The sequence below is a fragment of the Urtica dioica genome, chromosome 1, assembly GCF_054948205.1.
Source record: "Urtica dioica subsp. dioica isolate 48M chromosome 1, U.dioica_male_clone48M_v1_H2, whole genome shotgun sequence".
In the NCBI taxonomy this organism is placed as follows: Eukaryota; Viridiplantae; Streptophyta; class Magnoliopsida; order Rosales; family Urticaceae; genus Urtica; species Urtica dioica.
In genome coordinates, this window is record NC_142756.1 from 5,337,130 (window position 1) to 5,358,834 (window position 21,705).

Sequence of the window (21,705 nt, forward strand, 5' to 3'; positions counted from 1 at the left end):
GAACAACAAATCAAGCCTTCAAAGCAGGACATTTAAAAAAAAAAAAAAAAAAAAAAAAAGACTCGACATATACCTAAGCTGATAATAGAGCTTATTAAAGGACTTTTAAGTCTTTCTTTCTTTGTTTCCAATAAATTATAAGAAGAAAAATCATCTTAGAGTCAATTACTGAATAGTTTTTGTTATTTAACATATATATATATATATATATATATATATATATATTATATACCCCTTAAAATTTTGATGCTTTACACTGCTTGAACTTGCTAGATATAAGTTGTAACTTTTGTTTGTTTATATTAATTCCTTTCCATTCCTTTAAAAAAGCAAAGGGCAGAAAGCTCGAAGCTGACATTTTATAGCATACAAAATTGCTCTTGTATGTTCGATTAACACAAGAGGCTCCAAAATTATGGACACACGATCAAAGAAAGTAGTCAATGACCAGTGGTCACATCCATTTTGCGGGTCTGGGAATGAAACATCTCTGCTATATCTTCAGCTGTGCTACACTCTTCAGGCTTCCTATCAGGCACTGAGCCGATGAATCTGGGAAATCTGATCGAAATGCCACGTGACGGTACAACCAGACCAATGGCAGCCTCGTGAACCGGTGATACCGTAAAATCTGCGCCTCTTATTTCCCACACAAGTTCAGGCGTGAACCACATATCGGGTACTTCACCTGTACGATAATATGGCGGCTTTTTGGATAACACCTTGTCTCCAGACAGGAATGTCTTCATCTGAATCTCGATAGAGTAACGCGTGAGTTGTTTGTGATCAAGGAAAAAAAAAAGCCGTTATAACCCGAGTTAGAATTCGTATGCTTTAGCGCATTCAACAAGTTTACCATCTTGTATGTCAACAAGATAGCTTATTGACTCAACTTTGACTAAACCCGAGAATATTAAACTAAAGATGTTTTAGTCCTGAAAGTAGCTATACATGGAAATGAGTGGTGAGAATCGAAGGATTAGAAATGCTGACAGCATGAATGACTTCATATTGTTAGGAATCTAGGGATTACATAGTAGTTAGAAGTTGTTAGCTTCTAGTTGAATCAACTAAAAACTTAATAGGAGCTAAGGCAATTGGGTAGGCGACTAGAAGACATCCGCTCAGAAGGTTGTAATTATCTTGTAACTTCTATTTCGATATCATTGAATTTGAAAGGTTTGTATCAAATACTCATTTGATTTGTATTAAATCTAAGGTTATTGGCTTGGATATGATAATTTGCGGAAATGAGTCTTTCGTTTTACTGTGTGGTACGTGGTGCTGAGCTTTTTACGCTTTACGAATCAGAAGCTCAAATGAGTTTTGTAATCTAATTGGTTTCACATCTTCACAAATAACACTGTGCAGATACAGGATCCATATTTACCTCTCTATAGAACGAATCTGAGAATCCAGACATGACTCGGCATACACTCTGAAATTCCTCTGTATCTGGGTTGTAACATGCCATGAGAAATGGACTGTACCTGCAAAGGTAAATGATATCACATCAAATAATGAAAACTAAACAACCCAACGTTAAAATTATTCCCGACTTCAAGACTCTAGTCTCGTCTGTATCCATCATCCTTTCAACTCCAGAACGATATCATAAGAAAATACTCAACTGAAAATTTTTCTTCTATGAGAAAAATGAAGACAATAGAATGCAAGGTGAGACAAGGTATCCTGAAAGTAAAAGGGTTATACAAAGCTTAAGGAACAAATAAAGATACTGTAGTCAGTATTGTCTCCCATATCATATCCTACAAATATCTTTCGAGTTTCTTACCGTCAATAAGACAAAAAAAATTAGGTTCATATTCTTGCTTTCAAAAAATTAATCCTTTAACACAGAGCCTCACATACTTGAGTAGGCCACTCCATTGTTTCAATATAAATGCAACCAGTAAACCAGTTTTCAGTAAAAACAAATGTATTTCATCTCACATGATCACTAAGTTAGAAGCTCATATCAGATTATTTAAAAGGTCTCTGCTAAATTACCATCCCGCTTTTCTTCCATTTCCATGCCACGCACCAATTGGGACTAGATCAAGCGAATCATTCAACCCATCAACGTAGTCTTTCTTGACCTGAAAAGGTAAAAAACGTGCATATATTCATTTAAGATTCTAGTCACATCACCTATCTCCATTTGGAGCATCACTAACCTTAAGCCATGTGTCAGCACGCTTTGATGGAGAATATCCAGCATCAACATCTAGAGCTTTAATCATAATCCCTTCACCAGAGGAGACAAATGCGTTTTCAAGGAAAGTGCTTATCTTACTCAATGTTGCTTCACTTGTTGAACAAGCATCATCTGCTTCAACCTGCACATAAATCCGTAGTATAAACAATTCCAAAAAATAAAAATTAAAAATAGTAAGGCATGACTTTTTTTTGTTAATGACATGAAACTGGAATTCTAATCATATTATGAGATGAGTATCAATGAAAGTGCAAGATAGGAAAAATATATGAAGTGCTCACAGTTATTTCCCTTGCATATTCAAGATATCCAAGCTTCTCGCTGCAGAACAAATTTCTCAAGTCTGGATATAGGGAATTAGGAGTAGAAAAGATTAGGAAATCAAATATTTAGACATATATGCATATATAAACAAGAAAAATAGCACGAGGGCATCGTGCATACATTTTCTCCTTTCGCGTAGAGGAAAACCCAATAGTCTGCAACAAAATCACATTAGCTGAAACACTTTATATGACGGCAAACAGAAAACTCTACAAACAAAAAAGTCGACTAAATTCTTATGTTCTTGAAATAAAGACGAGATGAAAGAAAGAAAGAAAGAGAAAAAAAGGTCAACTAAATTGTCGCAAATTCCCATAACATTGCCATGGAATATATTACTAAGCTTTAGAAACTGTTCAAACATTTCCAGTATGACAATAACAATCTATTATGCTAAACCTGAGTCATCAAGATTGCAGGAAAAGGAACTAGGAAATCTGCTACAATATTTTTTTTATCGTATGCTAATAGAAGAAAAATAAATAAATAAATAAAATAAAATTGCACCCTTGTATTACTCCAAAAGTATTAATTGTTCCGTCATTCTCTATCTCATGGAGGAAAGGGTTGGTGAAGGTTGTTTAGTGAAGTTGAAAGAAGAAAAAAAATATCCACCTTTACTTTCTAAACAATGAATTTAATGAGCACTGGCCTCAGTATTAGCAAAGGCGGGAAGGGAGCAAAATTGAGCTGCACTTCTAAAACTCTAAGCCTCTTATTTCAATGTTTTTTTTTCAATGTTAGTGATGATCACATAAAATAATCTAGAAATAAAACATGCTATCATTATTCATTTAAATAAATTAAAAGTTGCAGATACTTACTTCTGTCCATTAGAAAACATGACATCAAACACAAAAGCGCAAATGTCAACCTAACATGGAAAAAAAAAAAAAAAAAAAAAAAAAAGTCAAAAGCTTGAATAGAAATAATATCAAGCTACAAAATTACCCTGAACATGAGGGTAAACTAAATCTTAATATATAGGGATACGATAGATAGATCCGTAACACTTGTAGGATCCTTACTAATCACCAAACGAGAAACAACCATATATTGCAATCCCACATATTCCCTGCCTATCCCAGAGTTTCAAGTACTAGCATATTTGTATAAATGGTGGGCAAAAAGCAAAGCTGAATTTAAACATAATACCTAATCCTTTTTTTCAGGACCATATTATGCATGTCCATTTCTCTTCATTTTTATTTTTTTAACAGAAACAGAATATGCATGGAAATGTCACATCCCAAATAAGAACTTGAAAAATGAACCTTAATGCTGTCCAGTGGGACTGAGGTATCTTTGCTCCCCCTCCCCCGAGAAGATAACTCTTGAAAAGACTTGAGCTTGGATCCACTCTGTCTATCGATTCCAACAACCTGAAGCAGAGAATATCCATAAGCGCATAAACCCACTGCATAGAACTCCTCACATAGGAGAAAAGCAAACATACACACCTCTGCATCCAATATGAAAGTATCGGCATCAGGCTTACAAGATTCTTTTATAACATTGACAAGGTCTGGGAATCTTGAGGTCGATTCATCCCCATTTCGGGAAAAAATACGAACAGATCCATCATCCAACTTGTGAATTTGGGCACGCTGACCATCATATCTAACATCAGATGATCAAAGATAACATCAGCTACAAAAAATTAGAGAAAAAAATATAAAAGAACAATTATTTAAAAAAAAAAACAAGAATATACATATATAATTGAAAAAGAAAGAGAGCCAAGCATAACCAAACAAGTTTCCATTACAAAGGGAAGTCAGTGATTATGATAAGACACTCGACGAGTATAAAGTACTATCCGCTTAACAATATTTTGATTGACAGAGATGCAAAGACATTTGCCTAAAATATGGTTTAAAAAGTAGATCGAAGGAAGTATAAAAATATTCCCCATGGTCAGTTACATAGGACAAAGTTAAATACAACCCTTTAGCCAGAGACTTTCCTTTATTTATTTAATTTTTCCTTTCAACTTTTGGGGACTGGTCTAGTCCTCTTATTTTGGGAGTTCTAGTTCCGGAAAAATGTATTTAGCCATTGTAATTTTTTTTTCCTACTTGATAAAAAAATTCCTCTTTAAGAAAAAAAAATTAGGGAAAGTTGAATGTATTAAGTGAAGGGATTTGAACAAATTTATACAGGTCTTAGTAGTGTTCGATTTTTATACGAAAAAAAATAGAAGTACATATCAATTAGGCTTTCTTTTTTTGTTTTATTTAATCAGAAGATAAAACATAATTGTACTTTTTTAGAAACAAAAGACAAAAATGTTATCACATAGGGGCTGAAATAAATTATCAAAAAGCCACCTCTGGCACGCTGACTGAAATATGGTTGCAGAAGTTAAGCAAAGGCTTACTTGAATTCACAGGTAAATGCTTTATTTTCAAATTGCTTCAGTGCTTGTGGAACTCCGTTGGTGATTCTACCACAGAAAAGAAATAGTAAGTAAAAAAAGCTAGATCACTATCCTCATCCAATACAAGTTTGTTCCAATACTGATCAGAAATAAAAGATATAAGATATACTTTGCGAGCATTGGTCTTATAGGTATTCCTGGAATCATTGACACAGTTGATGATGAAAATTGAATCCCCTTGTTAATGAGCGCAGGTACAATCAAATCCTGCTCAATCAAAGGGCACAAGTCTCATCTACATAAACTCTGCCACTAATGAAACATATATTGACAGTATGTTACTAAAAATGTCATTAGAAAGGTTGACTGGGACGGTAATCATATTCAGTCACTATATTATAATCATACAACTATATGGTGTTGAACATAGTATAACCGGCATCATACAAAATATACTTGCAAATTGAAATACAAGGAGGCGAGGAACAGAAGTGCTGACCAAGCTGGGGACGACATTGTAAGCTTCGACAACAGCAGCAGAGAGGCTCTAAATTAAAGAAACCAGAGAGGAAAAAAAAATCAATAATTCCAATTATTTCGTACATCCACTTTTTAGCAAAAGTTAGAAAATAACAAATTAACGAGGTTTATCGCATTCCATATCCTTCTGCATACACGATTTAGAAAATGAGAACCTGAATCTCATCCCTAGTGCGTTCCTCTGTTTTTTCACAATGATCTTCGTGGGATGAATGCATCACAACAGCTTGAGACAGTGCAGGAAGAACAGTCCTTAACATAGCTCCAATACGTAAATTCCTGACCTGTGCACATATACCACAAAAATTACGAGTCTTTTTTTCGTGTTGTTTCAATTGAAAGGGGAAAACTACTTTAATATAAATGACCATGAGTTTAGTTCTCCTTCAAGCTAAAACATACGATCCAGTGGCAAACCAGATCACCTGATAAAATAGTGATGAAAGTATATATTTCTATAGTAAACCTCCCATGAGGTTCACCTACTCACGGAGGTAGAGGACCGCTGACGTGTAATCTAGGAATTCTGCGAGACCCGGTGTGTGTGGAAATTGCAACAACGGGTAAAACAACGTGAATGAGAGAGAAGCAGGGCAGGCAGGATTTTACATCAGGAGAGAAGGGGGACTCTCGGAAGCTCTCTAACCTTTCATTTCCGTTTTGCTTTTGCTTGTAATTCCCTTTTGAGTATTTTTCCCAAGTTACTCAAGATCGCTGTTACTTGGATTAAGTCATGGAGCATTTAATTTTCATAAACGAAAATGAGTGGATTTCTCCTCCAAACTAAATCAAATGCTCCGTGATATTTTCGTTTCCTCCGAGAGCACAAAGATGTCTTCGCGTGGACACACGCCGACATGCCGGGGATCGACCCCGAAATCATGGTTCATCGTCTCAACGACGACAAGAGAGTGGTCGAGCGCGTTCAACCGCGATGGGCGTTCAGCGGGGAGAGGTACCAAGCCATTGGCGAAGAAGTTGACAAACTTCTCGCCGCCGACTTCATCAGGGAGGCGGAGCACCCCAAGTGGGTGTCCAATGTGGTGATGGTCAAGAAGCCAAACGGGAAGTGGCGGATCTGTATCGACTACAAAGATCTCAACAAAGCCTGCCCGTTTCTATTCGAAAGGTTGATGCTTAGGAAAGGTTACATCGAAGGAATCTATCATTTCACTATATCAGGGATGCACCATCTGTGCAAAACAGAAAGTTAATATAGCGATCACATTTTCCTTATCAACCCTATAATACTCAGTTTGGTGTCTTTTAATCTGGGTATGAAATGAATTTCCCCTAATAGTTGGTTAGGAACTAGGTGCACTGTAAACAGACAGATAAAACTGTCTATTTCGGTGTGTTTGGACAGAGAGAAGAAAGAGAATGTTCGAGGAATTGAACTCTGTTTTGAATACTGTTTGTACGGTAAAATTACCTTAAAGGATATTTCTTACTAGCAAGATAGAAACTATGGACTGAAAAAAGAAACTAGAGATAAGTCTAGAATTTATCCCGGTAACACCAAAAGCAAATTTAAAAAAAAAAAAAAAATCAACAGAAGCAAAAACACTAGAAGCAAAAGGTTTAACAAATGTATACCAATGTTCGAACAAGAAACTTCATCTCCTTTTCTCTACAAGAGCGCATGAGATTCAAAATAAGGTTTTTCTTCCTTGTCGTACTGCCACTGCCTGTCTGTACACTGATGAATATTACATAAATATACTGAGAGCATGGCAAAGTACCAATAATTTTCCTAATTAATGTTATGTCCCTAACATCTGAAGTTTCATACGTCCCTAATGAGTCTAATTTTGACTTACATGTACATTATGTGAAACACAAGCCAATTCATTTAATTATTTATTATTATCACTATAGCCTCGACAAATTCAAGAAAAATAACTATCATACAATCGGATGATACTTACCTTATCTTTTTAAGAGTAGAAAATACATCTTTTATGAGCAATGGTGGAGGAGGGGCGAGTAATGTCTGTGTTTGTCGGAGTTCTTGGGCCACATCACCTTTTAAGCATAACAAACCATGTGATTATCAACACAATTACCACACGGGGAAAAAACTATAAAATAAAATTAAAATTAAAAAAAAAAAAGCCAAAACATTGACAAAGCTCTCACCAAGATCACCCAGCTCATTGTACATCTCCCTTACTTTGGATCGACTTGCCCCACATGCCTCTTGCACCGCTGATGAAACTAAGCTACCTCCAATGTTTAGCTCCTGCCAATTATTACTCATGTAGGGTATTAGTCATTACATAGGTTACAAGTGTTGCTGAGAAGAGGTTGCTAATAATATACACACTTAGCAGCACAAATATATATATATATATATATATATATATATATATATATATATATGTGTGTGTGTGTGTGTGTGTGTGTGTGTGAGTGTGTGTGTGTGAGTGTGTGTGTGTGAGTGTGTGTGCGCACGCGCACACATAATATACGCACATATAACGGAAGTTTCTCACTATAGTTTAGACTTCTTATTTACATAGAAATCAACACAGCTCAAAGGTAAATCGTTTAAATCTTTTGTAGAGCTGTTCCAAGACATCATTCATTTGTATTTGTCAAGCTTTTGAAGGTATATGTTTTTCATCACAATCTTTTTCCTACGAAAGATCAACATTATCAAATAATGTTATATAATATCATTAGAAAAGTATTTGACTAACCATATTTTCATGGTCAGCAGCAATCTTACTCGTGCACAAATACACAGCAGGCAGAACATCCTCGGGAGACAAAGCTAGCAAACTATTAACAGAAGAGATGGCAAGTTAACGAGGAGAACATACAAGACAGGTATTACAAATGTCAGGAGATCTGTAGAACAATAGAAAAACCTTCTGAACATGTTACAGATCATAGATGTAGCTTTTTTCTTCCCTTTTTCACTCTCAACCAAGTCAAACGTCCGGGCAAGATGCAAATATGGAGCCCGTTGTCCATCACCCCAGCAAGCTACACTTAAACCGTCGCATCAATACTATTACAGAGTTGAAATTATGTAAACTGCATGATGATCATCATTTTTCATTCACCAACCATGCTTTAAAGGATCATACTTTTCTGGAGATAGTGTCATGGAAGTTGCATCCACATCTTCGATTAACAATCCCTTCCGGGGAAGGACAGCTGTATTTCCTACTTCCTTGGACACAAACTCTTTCTTGCTAGAAGAGCAGGCGTTGATGCTACTCTGGGATTTAAATACTTTTGTATCAGTTACTAAACTAACTTCAGGTTTAGGATTACTGTAATGGAGATCAAGAGCCTTATTCATATCTCCTTCCGCCTTATCCAAGATCGTGGCAGCATAGCTCTTCAAGGATTCATCGCCATTTATAATCTGAATGAAATTATTTACCTCAGTCTCGCACGGGTCTTCGGTTAGCAATTTTTTACCTTTTGGGCTTCCCTCGTTCAAGGTTTTCTCAGCATCTACGGATGTGTCAAGCGAAGCTTTACTGAAGAACCGTGTGATTGTTGATTGTTTTGACCCACTTGTTTCTGATTTAGACAACAATTTTACTTTCTTCATTTTCTTATTCTCAACCCTTTTCTTCCTTTTTCCAGGAGAAACCCCACTTTTTAGTGAATGCCCTGTTGATGCAGAGATATGATTCTGGCTTAACGGGCTAATCACAACAGTTGTTGATTGCAAAAATGGCACCGGCTCATTTAGCAAGCTGATCTGTGACGCACATTCAAAAGTTGAACAAGCAAAGACTTGTTCATGAAATTCTGTTTCGCGCTCGTAGAAAGTGGAAACGGCTGCAACAATGTCTCCGTGACAGACTTCAGTAAGTTCCAACATTTGGTCTCTAGTGACCCACGAGGGCAAACAGTCACGAAGTTCACAAATGGTTTTATCCTTGTCCTCGTCAGTTAGCTCCACAAGATTTTGCAAACCAGGTTCTTGAAGTGGTAGAGATGAATCCAGAACGGGATTTGCAATATCATTGTGTTCTGATACATTTGCACCGCTGAGCATTGCCTTTTTCGTTTGGTTCTGTTCCGATCCTATATCATCGGCTGTGTCCGTCTCAACGTAATCACTCGATTCACTCTTTCCTCGATGAAAAACCTTTAAAAACTCGTGTTTATTGGCTGTTTCATCTACCAATCCTGCGAAATGTTTTTTCATTTTATCCACATGTTTGCTATCAAGTTTCTCAACATCAAAGCCAACTGTGGGAATAACACGCTTCGGTCTCAAGAACCTAACAAATTCCCTAAGCTCGTCGTAGTTTGAATGCTCACTATACGGTACAAGATGAATTTCAATAGAATCTTTTTCCCTGACTGAAAACTTGTTCCGCTTCACTTCGTATGTCCACCCAGTAGGAACAAAACCAATAGCTCTCGAATAACCTCTTTCCAACATGATTTCGTTCATCTTCGTAAAATTAGGCCTAAAGTACGGCCAAGTCTCTCCCAAGACGTTCCACCCAACAACATGAACATCACTCTCACTTTGATTTTCCGTAAACCTTTCGCTGATATCGCAGCCCAGAACGCGCAGCACAGCCATTTTCTTGTCATCCACATAAATCTTCCGATCACATCGCTGCGCAATTTCCATCAAAATCTTCTCTTTCCCTATAACATAAGTAGCCACGAGAAACAACACCCTCTCGTCCGAACCTCTACACTCGTTCGAAACTCTCTCCACCACACTCGCAACATATTCGATAGACTCTTGTTGCAAAGGAAACACGAATTTCGGATCACAATAAGTAGTATCGAGGAAAACAGCGTCGGAGCCGACAAAGTCCTGCAGTGACGAGTCTAATCTCATGGAATCACAGAATCGGAAATCTCCAGTGTGGACGTACCTCTCAAGTTTCCCCTCGGAGACCGGAACCTTGAATAAAAACTGCACGGCTCCGGGGCAATGATTGGCGTCGACGAGCGTAACCTCGCAGCCATCAATCACTACCGGCTCACGAAGCTTCAACGGGACAACGAAGAGTGAAGAAACCCTAAGGACCTCGATGAGAAGCCGAGCGGTGACCGGAGAGCAAAAGACTATGCCTCTGGACCACGCGGAGGAGAGACCGGAGTAGTGGTCGGAGTGGAAATGGGAGAGGAAGAAAGAAACGGAGTGGTCGCCGGAGACACGGAAGGCGTCGACGACGAAGCGCGTCTTCGGAATGAGCTTGGAAACCGGGAAAGTGGACGGAAAAGGGGAGAGGGAGAGCGGCGGCGGAGGCTGGTGGTGGAGAGATGCTTGGGCGGCGATGAAGAGGCTGGACGAGTCGAAGGCTAGGGTTTCCGAGGACGCCATTAGAGGCGGTTAAGAGTATGAAGGGATTTGCGAACTGTTCAGTACAGAGAATTGGGGTTTTATAGTCTCCAATGGCGCGAAGTTCGTGGCCTGGACAACTAATATCATATCAAAATGTTATAAAAATGATTTCTTTTACACAAATTCTTATTTCTTAGTGAACTCGAGGTTCCGATTTTATTTGTATCTCTCTCTCTCTATATAGTATATACTATAGGTTACGAATGGTATCCTATAGGGCAATGTGATTATCTAGTTATTTTTAAGTTTGAATTTGACACACTAGCTTAATTTTCTAAAATTGAAACAAGTAATCAAAAATTTTAAAAATCTCAAAAATATCATTCATCATGTATGTTCTGCTCCAGACACGCAACAATCACGCATCTGTAGCTCTCCAAACTCCCAAACTTTCAACTCTCCATCAAATCTAATTCGCCGCCGCCAGAGACGCCGACAGAAGCTCAAACCCTAGCCTAAGTTCTTAGATTTCTCGTCAGACCTTGTGCCCGTGTTTTCGTTGTGCGACGTCGACTTCTTTGTCTTCATCCGGAGACGATTCTGGAGCCTGATAGAGAGCGAGCCTTCGTTATGTCGCTCGCGATCAGTCGCATTTCTATTTCTCCGATCGAGCTCGAGATGCATCAACGCAGATAGGAGCGAGCCAACTTCGGGAGGCAAAACGTCGGCATTTTGGTCAGTGTTCAGGTCGAAGAGCAAGAGAATTGACGAGGGAAAAAAGTTAGGGTTTGAAGAGAAAGAGGATGTGATGAAGATGACGAGGTCGAGATAAGTGGCAGTGGAATCGAAGCCGGAAAGGAGACGGAGTTGGTACTTCCGAGTCCGATCAAGGTTTTTAGGCAATCCAAGATTGTTGTTCAAGAGCGATCTCCATTTTTCTTTTTTCTTTTTTCATTTATCGAGCAGTGGATTAAATTTTTTGAAAGCAAGATTAAAATTTTTGACATCATTTTCTTCTTCTTCTTCTTCTTTTTCTACTTTTGGTTTATCAAAGAGTTGATTAAATTCTTTTAAAGCCGGACTATATTTTTTGACATCTTTTTCTTCTTCTTTTTTCTTCTTGTTTATCGAAGAGTGGATTAATACAAAAAGTGCAATGACTTAAAATTTTGAAAACTTAGATTAATTATTTTGAAAATAATTAAGTATACATTGTAAGTGGCTAGAATGCACTAACTTACGAAATCTTGGCTATTTTGCTAAACATTTAATTTAAATTGGCTACTTTGTAAAAAAAAAAACACATGTAACATTAAAAAAAAAATAGAGATGATTGGCTACACAAACTAATAATATTAAAAAATAAGATAAGTAGATATTTCGGTGAATCTCAAATAAGTTAGCATTACACTTAAGTCTCGTAATCATTTCTAGCAGGAACGGGAATTCCCGGTACTATATTTTACAATTCTGGGTATCTTGTATAACTTTTTTTTCTTTTAGTTTGATAGTAGTTAATTAAGTTACATATGTAAAAAAAATAAAAAAAAACCCCGAAAAAACAACTCTAAATAGTAATGAGACTAAACATGGATCTCAATTTCATCACTTCAGAGATATGATACCACCAATTTGTGCCCAATACTCTTTACTTTGCATTAAAATTTGTGCTCAATACACAAAAAGAAGATTTTAGGTTCTTCGCCGGCCTTAAGTTTCGGATCTCCGGGCGCGAACTTCCCCGGCCTTAATTTTTTGATCTCCCGCCGCAAACTTCCACTTAACGCACATTTGTTGGACTTGATGAGATAGTCCTCATTCAGGAGGGTTGAAGCTATTATGTAGCTGATTTTCCCTTGAGAAAATATCAACAGTATTAACTGTATTTAATTGAAATTCAACATTTATCTCTTCAGTTTCCAAAAATATCATACGTCTCCCAAGAGTTTAATATAAATGACATATGCCTCCTCTAAAAATATGTAATATCCCAAATACCACAATTTTCGTCTAATTTTTAAAAAATAAAATTTAACTCATAAAATACCCTTAATGAAGTAACTCTTTATTTTTTTATTTTATATAAAAAAAAAATTAAATCAAAATATTTTTCTATAAAAAGTTAGAGATTTTGTTATAAAGAGAGGTTTTGATTATTTTAATAAAATAGTAAGTAAATATCTATTTTATTAATGACATTTTGGGGAGTTCAATTTTTTTTAAATAAACAAAATAGGTGGTATTTGAGATATTTATATATTTTTATGTGAGGTATATATTATGTATATTAAATTGAGGGAAAATGTATGACATTTTTAAAAATTGAAAAAATAGATCCCGCATTTCGATTAAACACAAAGTATACAGTTCTAGTTCTCGTGTCCCTTGGATGATTAGATTTGTGGTCATCCTTACAATTACGTGGGAGCGCATCTCCGGTTTTGAGATATGAAGATATTTGGACAAATCTCGAGTAGTTGGTCTTACACTAAGTCTCGACAAATTTTCGGCGACCCGTCTTTTCCAATTGATAGGCTTAACACTTTGTGGAATGGATGTTCATATCTTTGTAAATTTGCTAATTATTCATATCTTTGTAAATTTGCTAATTAGTACCTATATATTGGAGTACTGTATTTTGTTTTGTATAAATATGCATCGAGGTAAATTTTCCGTTATCAATGGGTTTTCATGATGCAAAAGAAACAAGAAGAAAAACATTGTCTATTGACCAAACTTTCACCTTTCGATCAACATTAAAACTTATCAGAAACACACCCATGTATTGACAATTATGGTTCTAAATCTACACAGTACGAGTTTCACTCGTTTCCTAATGAACACGGACGTACGATCATTAAAAAAAGAAGAAATAAAAATGATCAGATCAGAGTTCAAAAGAAGAAAAAAAAAAAAGCAATCGACATAATCCCTATATATATATTATAGGGATCTCATGATCTCAAGAAAACAGGCTCTTCTACTATAGTCTCCAACAAAGGCTTCTTTGACCTGCTCATCGACATTCTATGCATAAACTCCGGCGCCGAGAACTCCTCCACGTCGTCCAACTTCATCTTGGTCGGCGCCGCCACGTCATCAAACTCCTCCGCCGGCAAGACCCTCTTGCTCTTATTCCGTCCACCGGAAGAAGAAGAAGAAGAAGAAGCCGAGCCCTTCGCTCGAGACCGTCTCCTCTTCGAGGCGGCGGTGGCGGCGGCGAGGAAGGCGGTGCTCATGTCGCCGGCGGTGACGACGGAGTTGAGCCTCTTCATCGGAATCATGACGTAGACGGCGGCGATCTCGAGGTCCTCGTCGGCCCCGAGGGCCGAGAATCTTCCTCCGATCCGCAGCGACCGCGAGTCCGCCACGAAGAAGTTTGGCGCCTCCAGCATCAGCTCCGCCGCCTTGGTGGGCCCCTCCAGCCGCCGGACTTCCCCGCCGGGAAATATCACCCTCGCCGCCGCCGCCCCCTGCCCCGCCACCGTCGTCGACAATGTGCATGACACGTAGTTTCCCATAATATTTGTCCTTTTTTTCTGTTCTAAAGAGAGAGAGAGAGAGAGATAAGATTGGGAGGTTTGGGGCTTAGCTTATATGAGGGGATGTGGGAAGAGAATGAGTCTTTATAGAGATTTCAAAAATTAGGATTTAAAAAAAAAATAATAATAAAAGGAAGTTGAAGATTATTATTATTGTAAAGCGATAGGAGACAGTTGTATGAAATATATGCGAATGTCGTTTGACATTATATAGTTGAATCCGCGTTGTGTCGTGGCTGTGGCTTAAAAAGAAGATTTTATTAGTGAAAGCTGGTGGGTTTTTACAGTTGTTAATTGGTTCGCATTATTATTGCTTCATAGTGTGATAATAACAACCAATCATATCAAATTATATTATATGTTAATATGATTCTGTGCTCTGTTTTTATTCATTACACGCTGAATCCGTGTGGGACCTCTTTGATCAGCTCCTTCCCTTACTTTTCTCACATGACTCCGGATTTATGTCTTTCTATATTTATTTTTTTTCTTACAAATATTAAACCTTATTATTATTTTATTTTTTTTTGCAATTATTAAGAATATGACAAGTGTAAAACTTAAGGTGTCACTCCAGGATGAGAAATCAGCTCCTATATTTAGAGAGCACACTCGCTGTGTTTTTTTGTTACAAAAATTATAAAATCGGTATCTATATCCGTTGTGGTTGTGTATTTATGATGCGTAACAAATTAAAACTTCAATAGCCAGCTAACTAATTTACCCGATTATTTAATCAAGAAACAACTTCAAGTATCTACCAAAATCAATCCCCTTATTTTCGTACTAATACCCCATATTATATTATATATATAAAGTAGAAAAAGAACTTCTACTAACTTTTTTTTTTAGAATTTTTATTTATATTTTTTTTAAGAAAAAAGTAAGAGATTGGACTATAAACACAACTAATAATTAGTGTTCATCTATACTATTTTCTTTTTATAAGAAAATAAAAATGTTTCTAAAAAACTTTAAATACATTTTTTATAAACCTAAATATTTTTAGACATGTTTCTATATATTTCTTCCTACAAACGAAAATATATTAATTATTCCGCAGCAATGTGCAGACATAATGCTTATTGTATTATGAGTACGGGAAATGATAAAATATGTATATAATTATAACTAGTTAAATAAATAATTTTACGATTATAAAACTAAAATATAATTGACACACTAAAAATCAATTATAAAAAAATTAGAAAAATAGCTAATTTAAACGTTTGACATTGATAAATAGTCAACATTTGATAAACTTTAGATAAATAGCCACTTTCAAACGTAAATTTCAGATAAATAACCAATGTTTAATATATGAAAGTGACTATTTACTTAAGATTTACGTCTAAAAATAATAATTTATCTAAAATTTACTAAACGTTGACTATTTAGCAATATCAAATATTTAAATTGTCTATTTTCTTAATGACCCATCAATTATATGAACATTAACTGATCTTTAACATATAATTTAACAGAAATTCTACGGTCGCAAGTTACATGCATATATTGAAGAAATGCATGTGAATTCATAGTGATATTTCCATGAAAGTCAAGAAAAAATAATTTTTGCGTGACAATTCATAACTTTATATATTGCCTTGTGACTTAAGGTGGTGACGGTGCGGTGTTGATTTGCTTGTAATACTAAAATTTGGTGAATAATATAATTGTGTCACGGAATCGTCGGTGGCACGCTTCCAGGAGAGTTTCCTATCGTTTTCTCTTCGCTCTTACGCTTATCGAATCCCAAATATAATGAATTTGTTAATATATGTCTCAAGTATCGGAGCTAGAATGTAGAATCCTTTTTAATTTCTTCCTGGGATATATATCATAGTTTCCTTGAAACCGGAATGCACGTTGACTTTTTGTTTAATATGTACATTAGTTTTTTTTTTTAGTTGGGTTGTGTAATCCAATATTCGTTCGTTAGGGGATTCTATTCGTTGCTAGATAATGGTTTATTATTATTATTATTATTTTATTTCACAGTTTAACAAATACTATATGGTATTTTTTTTATGTTCAACATATAAATAAAACGGGAATTCGGATAAACACGTCAAAATAATTTTTTTTTTTTTTTTTTTTTGTGTGTAAATAGTCCAATTTTTATTTATTTATTTATAATTATAGCATTATGGTCTTTGACTTTTTATTTTTTTTTAAAGCATTCTGATCTCTAATTATGAATTTAGTACCATTTTTTTTAAGGCTATAGCAACAGTTAAACAACTTAAATAATTTGAGAAGTTAAAGATAAGGGGACGAAGCCGTATATCTGAATAAATTTATTTGAAGCCTTGTGAAAGGAAGGTTCAAGAGACCGAATACTTTTCTATATAATAAATTTATTTGTTTGCAGTCACGTATTTAGCGTTGACGTAAATATTTCACTTTTTTATTTGAATGAAAAAGCAAATTAAGAATGTCACGTCATGGTTATAACTATTTATCTAGTATTTACGAAATGGTGACTATATAACAATGTAAAAATATAAATATGATACAAAATTTAGCGATATAAACCACATAAACATAAGTGTTTGCGTTTTAGCCAACGTTTTGTAAATTTTTCGTAAATAGCCAAAAACTGTAGGAAATATTTCGTAAATAATCATATTTACTAGAAATTTACTCTGCGTTTTTTGTTATTTTTATAGCATAAATAGATTTATGTGGCTATTTACATAAAATTAACGAAACGTTGACTATTTCAAAATTCTAACTTTTCATATGGCTAGATAGTCACTGGACCTTAGGATTAATGACCTAATTTTTTGTTTTTTTTTTCTTTCGAAAAAGACCAAAATGATATAAAATCAATAGGTTAGGAACCAAAATGCTCTAGGAACAAAAGGCCACGATCAATCTAAAACAAATTTGCTTGAATGCATTATAATTTTTTAAGTCGAACTTGAACGGCGTTATTATAACGCAGTTTAGACCTGACCCGTTCCAAAATTCATATGTATAAATATAGGGCATTTAAATTCTCTAGTGTTTGAGATGATCAATCGATATATCGTCATGAAGACGAAAAACAGTGGGTATTAGACAATGGACACAGTCAATTCTCACCCTCTATTTCCCCTACGTAGCTCACAACGTGGACATTGTTGGTTAAAATTATTCAAATTGTAACACTACAATTGTCTTCCCTCAAAAAAAAAAAAAAAAAAAAAAAAAAAACTACAATTGTCTAAGTTCATCTAATTTTACCTACTTCCGTACATACGTAAAAATTCTAGTCTAACCATTGAAAAAATATAGAGCAAACCTCAAAATGTCAGCACATGGACAATAGCTTAATTTTATTCTATTTTTATTGGCGGCTTCGTGAGCCAAAATGAACTGCTTTAAAATTTAAATATAAACTGAAAAAGTCTCTTTACGTGTTTCTTGGCGAGAATAAATAATCTTTCACAAAATCTGAAGAAAGAGATTCTTCATACGCCGTCAATGTTCACTGCTGTGACTAATTTTAACCACCGCAGAAAGAACACCGAAACCGCCAAATAAGTTGTGATCTTCCTAGTATTCGACTTTAAATTAAGCACTTCGAGCAACTGGTTCAATTGTGCTGTCAGATTTTATCCTGCAAAATCGATACACAGTCAGCAACTTTGAGCTAAAGCTCACCAAATATTCGACACATTTTTTTTTCTTCAATATCACAGCCTTGAGCATTGGCTTCACATGTCTAACATTCATTAGTGAGAACTCAGAATGTGGAAACAAAATGGCTTCATAGTGCCTTTTTTTCATTGAAGGTTCATTTCAAGACGAAAATGATTTTCTACCTTTGAACTCCTTCTCCAACTTCCATTCTGAAAAAGCTTCCAATCTTCACGGGTGACCCCACTTCTTTGGATAGGTTGTCGAGCAACACCTAGGAAAGGCAAAATAAAAAAAATAAAATAGAAAAAAGGAAGCAATGTGTCAATATGTGGAAAGACATAGTTCAAAACAGAAGTACAAGCCCATATAAAAACCCCCTTCTAAAAAGGGGAAAAAAAGTAAAATCGACATTATTCTTCTATCACTGTTTAACATATTAAGGAGCTCGTGCAAACTATGAAATAGAAATCACATTCTGCGTGTACGGTTCCGTTTTCGTTAAAACAACGTCCAACAATAACCTAATTGTAAATTAAAATGAATTATTGTGAAGCCACTGTCACATTTTTTTTTTAAATGTTGAATAGGAAACTCAAAATTCATCATGAAAGTTATACAGTAGATCAGACCACAAAATCTAGAACCAAGTGGTTTGCTAAATCTTACTTCAGATTCACTAATTTTTCAATTTTTTTTTTACTACTCTAGTCATGCATATAGGATTCCTGAGTGTTTCTAGGGAGGTTATCGTCAACACAAAATTGTATCGTTTTAGTCCCACGTTTCAAACAATAGTTCAAACCACAAAAATGTGATCAGAAACAAGCCTTCTATATAATACACTGCTACTGAAACTACCTTCACGTTAATGCTATCATTCACGATGAATTTCTGCTCCATAAGAACGACATCCTCATAGTATTTGCCCATTCGTCCTTCTACCATTTTTTCAATGGCAATCTGGGGCTTTCCTGAACTTTTAGCCTGTAAAAAAATAAATATAAATAAATAAATAAAAGAAAAGAAAAGAAAAGAAAAGAGAGTTTAGGTGACTTTCCTAGATTCAGCAAAAGAGTGTTAATTTGAATGATGCATCAAGAAATTACCCATAAAAGTATGATGAAGACGCTGTATATAATAACTACATATCTCAACACACACGGTGTTGATTATGTGCATCAGAGCATTTATATCCCTTTTTTGCAAAATATCAACTTTTCTTTAGCATAATTAATGTCCTAATATCACCAATTACCTGAGACATAAGAACATCCCGTTCGTTTTGCAGTGCCTCGGGAGTAACAAGCTCCCTCGTCAAGAATAAAGGTCTCGCGGCCACGACATGCATAGCCAACTCTGATCCAACTCGTTGAAGAGCTTCCGATTGAAGATTCCCATCTTCTACTTCCAGAGTTACAACTCCAGCAATGCGACCCAAACCTTTTTTTTTTTAATTTATAAATTAGAGAATGGTCATTTGCGCGATCAAATCATTTAGCAATCAGGTTTATGATTGACGATTGAGGAAACTACCTGGTTGTGGACTAGAGTGGAGATAGGTAGAGACAACACCGTTCTCTGATGCACCGATCACATAACCCCTCCCGAGTTTAACATTTTCGCCCATCATTGCAGCCACTTCCGTGATCGCATTTTTAATGGTTTTTTCCCCAGAAATTTTTTCGTGTTCGAGATGTACGGTGAAATCCTGGAAGAAACCGAACTCGCTATTTAACGTGACAGTTCAAAATTTAATCTCAACTAAAGCCCTATGGAGTGCTTAAGAATTTACCAAAATGCAATGGATCGAATCACAAATAACCAAGATATCATCGCTTTTAAAATATGAACCACATGTAACCAATGTTTAAAACATATTTTTAAAATTCATATTGAGAAGGTATGAAGCCACAACTTCTTTTCTATTTTTTTCTTTTCTTTCCCCATATACGAATGGCCGGTTCTACCACTACATAGTTTGATACTGAAAAAAAAAAAAAAAAAAAAATCCTTTCTCTGCTAAAAAGAAGAAAGCTATAACGCTGAGAGATCAAAGCAATTTAAAACAAATTTTCTTTTACCACGAACTGTTCGATTCCAATCGAAACTACTGCACCAGCTTCCTGAGAAGGATTCGCCCCCAAAGCTTGTTTCGCTAAAGCTAAAGCCTGGGAATAACAGAAAACGAGGGAAAAAAAATCAAATTAAGAAACCAGTGATATATCTCGACTATGCCAACGATCATAACTAGATTTCCAAATCAAATAAAGCTACTAAACTAACCAAGTGCTTGTATATATCGTTTCGAGCAACAAAGTCGGTCTCGCAGTTGAGTTCGATAAGAGCCGCTTTGCTCTCGCTCTTGGCCAAACCAAGCAACCCTTCTGTGGCGGTCCGATCCGACTTCTTCGAGGCCAACACTTTACCTTTCTTCCTCAATTCCTTCTGAGCCTCCTCTGCAAATTCATTCCAATAATCACACACACGCATATAGACAAAAACAGAATAAATAGCATTGAAAATAGGGTTTTAGCTTTGGATTTCAGACCAATGTCCCAATCGGAATCGATTAGAGCAGCCTTGACGTCCTTGATCGGAGCACAAGTCCTTTCTCGCAGCAGCTTTATGAGATCCGTGCGATCGGAGGAAGAAACTTGGGACCCGAACCTTCTCAGAAAATTTACAGACCGGCATGGATTATTCGCGACGGCGTTGACCGGGGATTGATCTAAGGAAGCTAGTTTGGAAGTCCAAGACGAGAACTTGTTGGAATGAGTAGTAGCACGGTAGCTACTGAAGGCTCTGTTGTAGAGAATTATCCGAAGAGAACGCTTTGCGCATCCATTGAAAGCCATTCCAATTCACTCACTCGCTCACTCGATGTTGATTGATACACAGAGAATTTCAACTTCGATTAATTTCTTTCCCCGATTCAGGATGATGGTCGTTCAAAGCCCTAAACCCTAAGAATTTGTGGGGGAACTTGGGGTTTTACTTGAGAAAAGAAAAGGTAAAAGAATAAAATAAAATAAAATAAAATAAATAACAGCTGATGATATTAAATTACGAAAATATTGATGACAAGCTCAAGTTACAACGTAGACAAAATTACTAGTAAAATCAATGAAAAAAATTAGGAAAAAGAAATTGTCAACGGAAAATAGTTTTTTTACACGAAATATATATACACTAAAAAATAGCTAGACATAAATTAGTTAGAAGTTCTACAAACTAACTTAGAACTATTATACTCATTAACAACTTATAAAATCCTCCGAAAACTTAACGCATCATTAATGGTTTACAAGAATGACTTGCTAATAAATAATATAAAATTAAAACAAATTGTTTCACATTTAAACCATTTGTTTTGTAGAGTAAATTGCTCTATATTCGCTCTAAAAAAATTGTTTGTCCAATAAAATTTTATTGGATGATGTTGATATATGAGTATGAGACTCACTTAAGCAAAGAAAGTTATTAGCTTACCATTAGAAGAGATTTTTGCTTAAGTGGGTGTAACTTAAGAATCATAGGTGCCAAACGAAGTCAAAGTGATATTGGTTTCACCATTAAAAATGCTCTATGAAACTCAACACCTAAACAACTTACAAAATATTTACGAAAATGTTTTATAAACTCAACATCTAAACTTATTAATGAAAATCTATTGTTTATAATTTAAAAAATTAAAAAATCTACTATATGATTCAAAAGTATGTTTAAAGTTATAATATAGTTCAATTTATTTGTTTTATAAATTAACAAAATCATTTAAGTTTGCGAATGT

The 21,705-nt window shown here is 35.5% G+C and overlaps 3 protein-coding genes across 3 annotated transcripts; all 3 read right to left on the bottom strand.

Moving 5' to 3' along the window:
• Nucleotides 1-236: 236 nt before the first annotated feature.
• LIG6 (DNA LIGASE 6) lies at nucleotides 237-10,932 on the bottom strand. Its single transcript, XM_089608271.1, has 19 exons — nucleotides 8,538-10,932; nucleotides 8,336-8,453; nucleotides 8,165-8,246; nucleotides 7,602-7,704; nucleotides 7,391-7,487; nucleotides 7,059-7,161; nucleotides 5,618-5,746; nucleotides 5,422-5,469; nucleotides 5,092-5,189; nucleotides 4,923-4,988; nucleotides 4,003-4,162; nucleotides 3,817-3,924; nucleotides 3,367-3,416; nucleotides 2,663-2,697; nucleotides 2,500-2,561; nucleotides 2,178-2,339; nucleotides 2,011-2,099; nucleotides 1,391-1,490; nucleotides 237-749 (listed from the first exon to the last, which is right to left on the bottom strand). The coding sequence occupies exons 1-19, from the start codon at nucleotides 10,780-10,782 to the stop codon at nucleotides 441-443; spliced, it is 4,164 nt and encodes a 1,387-aa protein (XP_089464397.1). The 5' UTR covers nucleotides 10,783-10,932; the 3' UTR covers nucleotides 237-440.
• A 2,515-nt stretch (nucleotides 10,933-13,447) lies between these two features.
• LOC149406694 (uncharacterized) lies at nucleotides 13,448-14,349 on the bottom strand. The gene has a single exon (XM_089608558.1). It carries the CDS (start codon nucleotides 14,262-14,264, stop codon nucleotides 13,698-13,700), a length of 567 nt encoding a protein of 188 aa, XP_089464684.1. The 5' UTR covers nucleotides 14,265-14,349; the 3' UTR covers nucleotides 13,448-13,697.
• Nucleotides 14,350-17,598: 3,249 nt separating this feature from the next.
• Nucleotides 17,599-20,920, bottom strand: LOC149406695 (translation elongation factor Ts (EF-Ts)). The gene is made up of 8 exons (XM_089608279.1): nucleotides 20,464-20,920; nucleotides 20,199-20,371; nucleotides 19,997-20,083; nucleotides 19,449-19,623; nucleotides 19,171-19,355; nucleotides 18,774-18,899; nucleotides 18,098-18,186; nucleotides 17,599-17,892 (listed from the first exon to the last, which is right to left on the bottom strand). The coding sequence occupies exons 1-8, from the start codon at nucleotides 20,768-20,770 to the stop codon at nucleotides 17,847-17,849; spliced, it is 1,188 nt and encodes a 395-aa protein (XP_089464405.1). The 5' UTR covers nucleotides 20,771-20,920; the 3' UTR covers nucleotides 17,599-17,846.
• Nucleotides 20,921-21,705: the final 785 nt, after the last annotated feature.